Source organism: Lactuca saligna, chromosome 8 (genome assembly GCF_052625555.1).
Source record: "Lactuca saligna cultivar CGN05327 chromosome 8, ASM5262555v1, whole genome shotgun sequence".
Lineage (NCBI taxonomy): Eukaryota > Viridiplantae > Streptophyta > Magnoliopsida > Asterales > Asteraceae > Lactuca > Lactuca saligna.
The window spans coordinates 149,318,468-149,328,747 of record NC_136424.1 but is presented as its reverse complement, the minus strand read 5'-3'; the positions used below and the strand labels follow the sequence as shown (position 1 = coordinate 149,328,747).

General features: G+C 42.2%; 1 protein-coding gene across 1 annotated transcript; it reads right to left on the bottom strand.

Annotated features, from left to right (window-relative positions):
- Positions 1–2,395: 2,395 nt before the first annotated feature.
- On the bottom strand, positions 2,396–3,706 carry LOC145011493 (protein LURP-one-related 10-like). Its single transcript, XM_078970225.1, has 3 exons — positions 3,405–3,706; positions 3,077–3,307; positions 2,396–2,965 (listed from the first exon to the last, which is right to left on the bottom strand). The coding sequence occupies exons 1-3, from the start codon at positions 3,636–3,638 to the stop codon at positions 2,789–2,791; spliced, it is 642 nt and encodes a 213-aa protein (XP_078826351.1). The 5' UTR covers positions 3,639–3,706; the 3' UTR covers positions 2,396–2,788.
- Positions 3,707–10,280: the final 6,574 nt, after the last annotated feature.

Below are 10,280 nucleotides of genomic sequence, written 5' to 3'. Positions count from 1 at the left end.
TTCGACTTTAGCCTTATACTGTTTAAATGCATCAAAAGCTTCATCTTTTTATCTCAACAAGTAAAGATGTAGATATTGAATGGATTCATCCCATAATGTGATGAAATACCTTTTTCTTACTCGACTAAGTATTCCATTTAATTCACATATATCAAATGAATCAACTCAAGTAATGAAGTATTTCTCTTAACTGATGGGATTGGTTTATGCCATAAAAAAATTGAACAAACAAAATAACCGGAAAAGTTCACTTCATTCATGTTAGCAACCAATCTACCAATTACATCATTACTAGCAACACTAGACACACTTGCAACACTCGAACTAGCACCATTACCCTCAACACTTGGCCTACTCACACTACCCTCATCACCAAGGCACAAACGATACATTCCTAAACAATTGTTTTCCCTCCCAACATATATTCTGCCCTTAGTGATCACAATTTTGTCATTCTCAAGCACCATCTTGAACCTACCCTTGTCAAACTTGTCTGCAGAAACCACCCCTTTCGAGATAGTAGGAACATGAAGAAAATCTCGAAGGGTAACCCATTCACCACGTGTGAACTTCAAAAGAACATCACCTCTTCCTTGAACTTCAGCTCTGTAACCATCAGCACAGACGACTACCATTCCTGGTGGCATTGGATGGTAAGTGAGGAAGCTCTCTCATTGCCCACAAACATGCATAATGACTCCAGTGTCCATGAACCACCCTCGAGCACAGATTGCACGGGTAAGGGAAGAGATCATAAAAATCTCTACAATGTTCACTCTTGCCACCATATCAATGACTTGCTCAACTGCATGTGGTATCGGTCCTGATTTGTGATCTTTGTATTCTCTCGTATAGTGCCCAATCTCTCTACAAATGTGCAAGGTACGACCCTCTTTGACTTTGAGTTAGGATCCTGATGACTCGGTTTCTTGATGCTTTGTTTCTTGGGTTCAAAGTTCTTGTTAGTCTCTTAGATTTTCCCTTGTGACCAGAACTAGTTGATGACACATGATGCACACTCGATCTAACTTTACCATGCTTGTCTCTGATGCGAGTTTCATCCTCAATACAGAGGCATTTCATTAGATCATCCAAGGAGTAGTCCTCAAATTTGTGCATCATTCTCTTAGAGAAGTCTTTCCACAAGGGTGGCAGTTTTGCGATGAGCGCACCAACCTGAAAGAGTTCTGGGATAGATGGAGAGTGCATTTAGCTTGTTAACAATGACTTGGAGTTCATGCACTTGCACCATGATAGATTTGTCATCAACCATCTGAAACTCTAGGTGCTTAGACACAAGGTACTTGTTAGTACCTCCCTCATGTGCCTTGTACTTTAGTTCCAAAGCACTCCATAGGTCTCTTGTATCTTTGACCAACATGTAAAGATCATAGAGCCGATCAGACAATGAGTCCTTGATGTGACCCACATGACGTTCTTCAGACTCTCTACGTAGAGCTCTTTGCTTTTCCAGTTCGGTGATGATCGATGGGTGCACAGTTTTCCCCGCCTCGGGAATTGGATTAGCAGGATTTGGGGTCAGGTTAGGGTCCAACACAAAGGCTAGCTTCAACACATGAAGCATGAAGTTGACCTTTTCGGCCCAACACGTGTAGTTCTAACCATCGAATTGGTGAAGCTTAGTGAACTCTTGGTTCATGAAGTGGAGGCTAGTAGTAGGGAATTGGATTTGCAGGAATTGGGGCCAGGTTAGGGTCCAACACAAAGGCTAGCTTCAACACATGAAGCATGAAGTTGACCTTTTCGGCCCAACGTGTGTAGTTCTAACCATCGAATTGGTAAAGTTTAGTGAACTTTTGGTTCATTAAGTGGAGGCTAGCAGTAGGGATTTGGTTTTCCATTAGTCTATTAATTTATCACAAACAACACAAAAACCTTTAAGATTGTTGTAAAACAAACCAATAGACAAGCAAGAAAACTAACAAATAATATTTGAGGATTATATGTTGATTAATTGCAGAAGAATAGTTCCAGTTATTATTATAATTACCAAGTTTTGTCCAGATTCGTATATCAAATACGGCTCGAAGCGCACGCACTTGCAATGTCGTTTAATGCTAGGCTAGGCGCACATATGTGGGCTAGGCCCATTCTTGGATACACTAAAGACTTTAAATGCCTATCAAGGGAAAGAGTTATAAACCTACACAAGGTTTCTCCCCCACCAATACCGGATAAAGGAAAAGAGCCAACTCATTATTATTCCTTCATAATTTCCAACAAATACCAATTATACCTTCATAATTTCCAACAAATACCAATATACAGCTGCAAACATTACAGATGACATTTTTTAATTGCATCCACACAATATTCCAACATTAACCACAATTTTAAGCAGCCTTCAAATAAAAAGCAATTTAAACTACAGCCATGAGGAGATATACTCACACTTGTTTAAATAAAAGAAAACTCCCTCACAACATAAAAATATAAGTGAAAGAAAACTCACCTACAAAAAATCCCCGCCCATAATAATCATATATATAAGGATGATACACATACATGGCTTCTGATTATCAAAGACATTAGATTCTGATTACTTAAAGACTATATTTGATTTTAAAGGCAGTCTCGATATTACAGCCAGGGATCTGAATCGATTTGGTTCCGTCCTTGATTCTTGCAATCGTGGTATCATCTGTGTCAAAGAGGAAGGGCCCAATTCCCTGTGGCTAAAAACCCATAAGAAAACTCAAGAATTCTATAATATATACAATCCAGTCAGGAATTTAGGAAGTAGGAACAGAGAATGCAACTGATATGATTAGGGAAAAAGTGAACCAATAACTTCCTCAATAACGTCATCTCTGTCGGAGCTTTTCATAGCGTCAACAATCGCTATAAGTGTCATCACAAAAGCATAATCGACATTGGGATAAATTGTCACCATGAATTTGTCCTTAACGTACTCCCCATTCTCCCGTGTTTGTGTTTCATACATCTACAAGAATAAGTCTATTAATTAGTTTCACCTCGTCGTTTTATATCTTTTCAGTTATACACACGTAACTGAAAACATGGAAACCTACAAACCAAAAGTTATGAAAATTACTTGGGCGATTGTTGTTGAAGTATCTCCCATATAGACAGTGCAGGTTTTCTTCGACCAGCTTCCTTTGATCTTGAAATCACAAACATCTTTACTACTTACTTTGTTTGCCAAGAACACATGTACACTGGTCTTAGACTGGATCATGCTAGGTGTCTTTGTGCTAAATATTATATCCGATTTGCTTTTACTATCACCCCTAAACACATTCCATCGATTATGCTCACTCATGATCTGAAAAAAAATATGCAGTCCATTAATTTTCAATAGTAAATTTAACTTCAAACTTCCTGAACAAACCAAAGAATTATAAATATGAACCTAAAGTCACCTTCTCTCGGATCATGCAGATGGGTTTGTCATAAACATCGAGCAGCACTCGCTGAAGGTGGAAGGATGAGTCGCATGGTTTCACTTTGAGCATGATTTTATGGTTAGTATCTGTGATCACAAGGTTTCCGCTTGAATTTATATCAACTATCATATCGAATTGATATGGTACCATGAACTGTGATCCTATCACAGAAACTGGAGAGAATAAGGGTGCATAGCTTGATTGAGCCATGATCAATACACACTGTGATCAGATCGTTCTTGATGGAGAGGATGAGTTTTTGAAAGGCTTTAAATAAGATCTCCATGTTGACGGATTACTTCTATGGGGTTAGGAAATTTGTCAGTACAAGTGTACAGCTCAACACGGAACTGTATTGACAAAGTCTTACTTTGCAAATGTCATGAACATTTACATGATCGTATGTATATATATATATATATATATATATATATATATATATATATATATATATATATATATATATATATATATATATATATATATATATATATATATATTCTTCAATGGGGTATTTGTAAAAAGATCAATATAACAAGGATTATTGATTTTTCTTTGAGAAAAGTCGATGTTGTATGGATACGTAATGTCAAATCATGATATTAGTAATTGGTCTTAATTTATGTTTATTATTTAATTTTTAGATGGTTAACAAAGAGTATAAGTAAGGGACGCTGTTAAAAAAAGTATAAGGGATACTAGAAATAAGTTAAAGGATATATATATATATATATATATATATATATATATATATATATATATATATATATATATATATATATATATATATATATATATATATATATATATATATATATATATATATATATCTGTGATTAATTGAAAAAGAAATAAAAGATATTTGTTTCATTATTTGATTTTTGAACTTTATTTTGTAGCTAGTTATTTTATATTAAAAATATAAAATATACAATAAACAATATTCTATGATTTTAAATGTATGAACAACTTCTTTTGAGTGTTATATTTAGTCAAATTAATTTATATTTTTATACAAACGGAGAAATGCCAATTGAAAATTTATATTGACGTAACAGAAAGTTTAAAAAAAAAAAAAAATGAAAGTGCCTTTTGACATTTTTTATTCATGTTGTTGACATTGACCAACACAAACAATAAACAGATAATCGCAAACATGGCTAATCAAAATGAAAAATAAAGTACTCAAATCCACAAGCAATAAATAGATAATCACAAACATGACTAATTAAAACTAGAAAGGTTACTCAAGTTACGCTGGATCAGAAGCTTTCAATATTGTTTTCAAATCCATAAATATAACAGATGTAGAAAGTGCAATGCTAACTGCAAGGATCAGAAGTTTTAAAATTGTTAAAGAATTAAAAGGGTAGGAATTATCAAATTTTTATTTCCGAATCGATAAATATAACAGACGTAGAAAGTGTAAGAATGAAAAGCCCGGAGTTTGCCCCGGACCGTTTTTTTCATGTTTTAAGGAAAAAATGTAAAAGTTTTGACTGCAAAGATCAGAAGTTTCAAAACGGTTAAAGAATTAAAAGGGTAGTAATTAACAAATTTTTAGAAAAATGATCAAAGTTGTCAAACCGTTAAAATCTTGTGGCCAAACCTTAAATATTAAAAGGTTCCTAAAAAATGTAATGAAACGACCCAAAAATACGACCCAAAAATTTTGTTTTTCAATGTAATCAAAACCATAATCTGAGCATCATAAAATAAAAACATACGCGATGTATCCCAAATCATAATAAAATACTGTGCGGAAAAACTGTGTCATACTATATCAAATCAAGACAACTAAAACCATCCCCAGGATAAAAGCTAAGCTGTGGTGTGTGCGATGCTATCACCCCGAGCTCTTCCCTTTGCTTGCGGAAGTACCTGAAACCAAAACTGAAACTGTAAGCACGAAGCTTAGTGAGCTCCCCCAAACTACCACATACCATACAGTATCATATAAACACATATTGGGCCTGGCCCACTGCATCGGGCCGAAGCCCGGAAACTGCATCGGACCGAAGTCCGGAACTGACTGGGACCTTGTCCCCTGCATCGGACCGAAGTCCAGAACTAACTGCATCGGATCGAAGTCCGGAACTAACTACATCGGACCAAAGTCCGGAACTAACTGCATCGGACCGAAGTCCGGAACTATCTGCATCGAACCGAAGTCCGGAACCGACTGGGACCTTGTCCCCTGCATCAGACCGAAGTCCGGAACTGACTGACTGAACATGGCATAGCATAACACATCATCTAGCATGAACACATATACTGCATACTACATCGGGCCGTAGGCCGGAACACATAACACTTAACACATAAAACATAGCATACAAATCCTGTCTGAGCCACGAAGGCATCAAACATACTAGCTACTGAATCGGACCGAAGTTCGGAAACTACTGCTAACTAAACGGGCCGGCATTGTGGCCTTAGACCCGTCCCTACTGGAAGGAAACTCACCTCGTAAACTGGCTGCTGAGTGTGTGGCTCTGGAAGCTAACGGCTGCTGCTCCTGTATCTCCCCGGCTACAAGTCCATAAACACACTCAATCAAATACTAAACACTGCACTTGGGTAAAATGACTCTTTTACCCTTGGTCAAAGTTACTCTCATTTGGACTGACTCGCCGAGTTGGGCCACCCAACTCGCCGAGTCCTACTCTCACTTTTCAATCCTACTCGCTGCTACTCGTCGAGTATGGCATTGACTCGACGAGTACCCTCTTGATCCAAGAACTCAGACAATCTTCATCCGACTCGCCGAGCCGTATGAACGTACTCGACGAGTTGTTCTTGATCTTAAGAAGATTGCCTTGGACTCGCCGAGTTGTATGAACAACTCGCCGAGTCCCTCCATTACTGAGTCTACCTTCAGCTCGCAGAGTCCACTCTCTAACTCACTGGTTCCACTCAACACTGCTAAAAATGAAGGAATCGGGGACTCGCGACTCAACTCGCCGAGTCGTTCTTCCCGACTCGCCGAGTTGCCGCCATGCAACTGTTTTTCACCCGATTTTGCTTGAATCCAACACATACAAATGATAGATCTGAGTCCAATAAGCTGGTTTACCACGTAAAGTTTCCAACTTTACGTGTACAACACATGAATAAGGGAAAATAAGGCTAAAAGATGCATAAAAGGGATAGATCTAGGGTTAATATGCAAAGTATCCTCATAAAGGCAATAGATCTGGACTATGGGACTTCTCAATGAATAGATCCAAGGTTATCTCGGCTTATTAGGGCGTTCATGAAAGCACAAGGCTTGGAACAAGCATCAACTAGTTCTTAGAAGAGTTCTAATGGAGGTTTAAAGCATAAAACAAGAGGGGAATCCGAAAATACCTCCAAATAACTCAGATTTGCCCTTGGATCTTGCACAACTCTTCTTCTCCTTGCTCCTTTCTTCTTCTCCTTCTTCAAGCCTTCACAAATCACAAAAAATCACTTATAAACTCTCAAGGATGAACTAGGGTTTTTCTCACAGTGTTCTCAGGGTGAAGGAGGCAAGAATGGGGCTATAAGGTGACTTAAATAGTGGGCAACCCGGGGATTTAGGGTTTCACCCAGACGGATGCACTCGCCGAGTCCGGGATATGGACTCGCCGAGTCTCCAGCTAACACGTGCTCGAAGTCGCGACCCTACTCGGCGAGTCAGGCTATGAACTCGCCGAGTCCCTTTTGCAAATCTTTAAAACAATTACTAATAAATTAACATACTGGGAACGGGTCGTTACAATTCTCCCCCACTTATCTCAGACTTCATCCTCGAAGTCTACTACGGCTGGATCTGCAAATATCTCCGGGTAGTGCGCTCTCATCTCCTCCTCAGCCTCCCACGTCCATTCAGACCCCTTACGGTGCTGCCACTGTACCTTCACTAGCTGAATTACCTTGTTCCTCAAAGTCTTGGCCTTCCGATCCAGAATAGCGACCGGTCTCTCGATATAATTCAGGCTGTTGTCAACCTGAATATCCTCTAGGGGAACGACTGCTGACTCATCCACCAAACACTTCCTCAACTGCGACACGTGGAAGGTGTTGTGGATCTGACTAAGCTCCTCAGGAAGATCTAACCGATAAGCAACCCGACCCACCCGGGCTAAAACCCTGAAAGGACCAATAAATCTGGGGCCCAATTTGCCCCTCTTCCGGAACCTGATGACACCCTTCCAAGGTGAGACCTTCAGAAGGACCATATCTCCCACCTGAAACTCCAAGTCCGAACGCCTCCTGTCAGCGTAGCTCTTCTGCCGACTCTGCGCAGTCTGCAGCCTACTACGGACCTACTGGATCAACTCAGTCGTCTTGAGCACCACTTCTGTGCTCCCGATGACTCGCTGACCGACCTCGCCCCAACAAATCGGGGTCCTACACTTCCTCCCATACAGCATCTCAAAAGAAGGTCGATCAATACTCGCATGATAACTGTTGTTATACGAGAACTCCGCTAACGGAAGATACGTATCCCAACTGCCCCCAAAATCTCGAACACATGCCCTCAGCATGTCCTCAAGAGTCTGAATCGTCCTCTCGCTCTGCCCGTCAGTCTGGGGGTGAAAAGCGGTGCTGAAATGAAGACGAGTACCCATCTCGTCGTGGAACCGCTTCCAGAATCTGAATGTGAAACGGACATCTCGGTCTGACACCACCGATACCGACACTCCATGACGTGCCACAATCTCTTGCACATAGATATCGGCTAACTTTTCCGCCGATATACTCTCCTGAATCGGAATAAAATGGGCACTCTTCGTCAACCGATCCACTACTACCCATATCGAATCCACTCCGCGTGCGGTCCTGGGAAGCTTGGTGACAAAATCCATGGTGATGTCCTCCCATTTCCACACGGGAATGTCTAACGGCTGCATCTTGCCGTGAGGTCTCTGGTGTTCCGCCTTGACCTTCCGGCAGGTCAAGCATCTCTCAACATACCAAGCGACGTCCCGCTTCATGCAGGGCCACCAATAATCAGGTCGAAGATCTCGATACATTTTCGTCGCCCCTGGGTGGATAGAAAACCGAGACTTATGAGCCTCGTCCATCAATACCTGCCGCACTCCACCCCAGTACGGTACCCATACCCTCCCATGAAGCGTCAGCAAACCCCGACTGTCATAATCGAACGAAGCTACTCGGCCCACTATCCTCTCACACTTCTGCCTCTCCTCCTTGAGGCCCTCCATCTGAGCCTCCTTGATCCGCTCCAACAACGGAGTGATCATTTTCATCCTCATACACAGATCTCTAATAGGGGCCGCCGACACTTTGCGGCTTAGGGCGTCGGCTACCACGTTAGCCTTCCCTGGATGATAAAGGATCTCACAATCATAATCCTTCAGCACGTCCAACCACCTCCTCTGCCTCATGTTCAGACGCGGCTGATCCATAAGATATCGCAAGCTCTTGTGATCTGTGTATATAGTACAATGGACCCCATAAAGGTAATGTCTCCAAATCTTGAGGGCAAACACAACTACCCCCAGCTCCAAATCGTGGGTAGGATAATTAGCCTCGTGAGGCTTCAACTGTCTCGAGGCATAAGCTACCACATGGCCTCGCTGCATCAATACTGCTCCCATACCTGTGATCGAAGCATCACAATAGACTACGAAGTCCTCTACTCCCTCTGGCAAGGTAAGGATCGGAGCCTCGCACAATTTCTGTTTGAGAGTCTCGAACGCCGCCTGCTGCTCAGGCCCCCAACAAAATACCACCGACTTCTTGGTTAGTCGGATGAGCGGCACTGCTATCTTGGAGAAGTCCTGAATAAATCTCCGATAATACCCTGCCAACCCTAGGAAGCTCCGAATCTAGGATGGAGACTTCGGGACCTCCCACTGCATCACGGCCTCTATCTTGGCCGGATCTACCAAAATACCCTTCTGGTTGACGAGATGACCAAGAAACTGCACCTCGCGCAACCAGAACTCACACTTGGAGAACTTTGCGAAGAGTCTCTCCCTCCTCAAGGTCTCCAACACCTCCTGCAGGTGCTCCTCGTGCTGCCCCTGTGTCTTGGAATATACCAAGATATCATCTATGAATACTATCACCGACTGATCCAGCATCGGTCTGCACACGCGGTTCATGAGGTCCATGAAAGCGGCTGGGGCATTGGTGAGCCCAAATGGCATCACCACGAACTCGTAATGACCATACCGGGTCCTGAAAGCAGTCTTCTGTACATCCTCATCTCTAACCCTCATCTGATGATAACCGGAGCGTAGATCAATCTTGGAGAACCAAGACGCTCCCTGAAGCTGATCAAACAAGTCATCTATCCTCGGAAGTGGGTAACGGTTCTTCACCGTTACCTTGTTCAACTCCCGATAATCAATGCACATACGATGCGACCCATCCTTCTTTCTCACAAACAGGATCGGCGCTCCCCAAGGCGAACTGCTCGGCCGAATGAAACCCTTGTCTAACAGCTCTTGCAGCTGTGTAGACAACTCCTGCATCTCAAGGGGAGCTAGTCGATACGGTGCTTTGGCTATCGGAGCCGCACCAGGAATTAGGTCGATCCTGAACTCAACCTGTCTCTCAGGAGGTATCCCCGGCAAATCCTCGGGAAATACATCCGGGTAGTCCCGAACAATAGGAACATCATCAATCGTCGTCTTGCCCTTCTCCCGGGCATCCAAGACGTAAACTACAAAACCGGTGCAACCCTGTTGAACATAGCGCCTCGCCCTTGCGGCGGAACAAAAGGTCGGTCCTCGTTGGGGCCTCTCGCCCTGAATCACTATCTCTCCCCCACTGGGAGTGCGAACCCTCACTAGCTGAAGCTCACAATCAATCACCGCCCCATTGGGGCTTAGCCAATCCATACCTACAATA

Bases quoted from the DNA above. Each gene is read 5' to 3' on its own strand.
- LOC145011493 (XM_078970225.1), bottom strand. From the start codon at position 3,638: ATGGCTCAATCAAGCTATGCACCCTTATTCTCTCCAGTTTCTGTGATA. The intron at 3,308-3,404 runs GTGACTTTAGGT...ATTTTTTTTCAG, and splicing joins TCTGCATGATCCGAGAGAAG to ATCATGAGTGAGCATAATCG. The intron at 2,966-3,076 runs GTAATTTTCATA...TTATTCTTGTAG, and splicing joins CTTCAACAACAATCGCCCAA to ATGTATGAAACACAAACACG.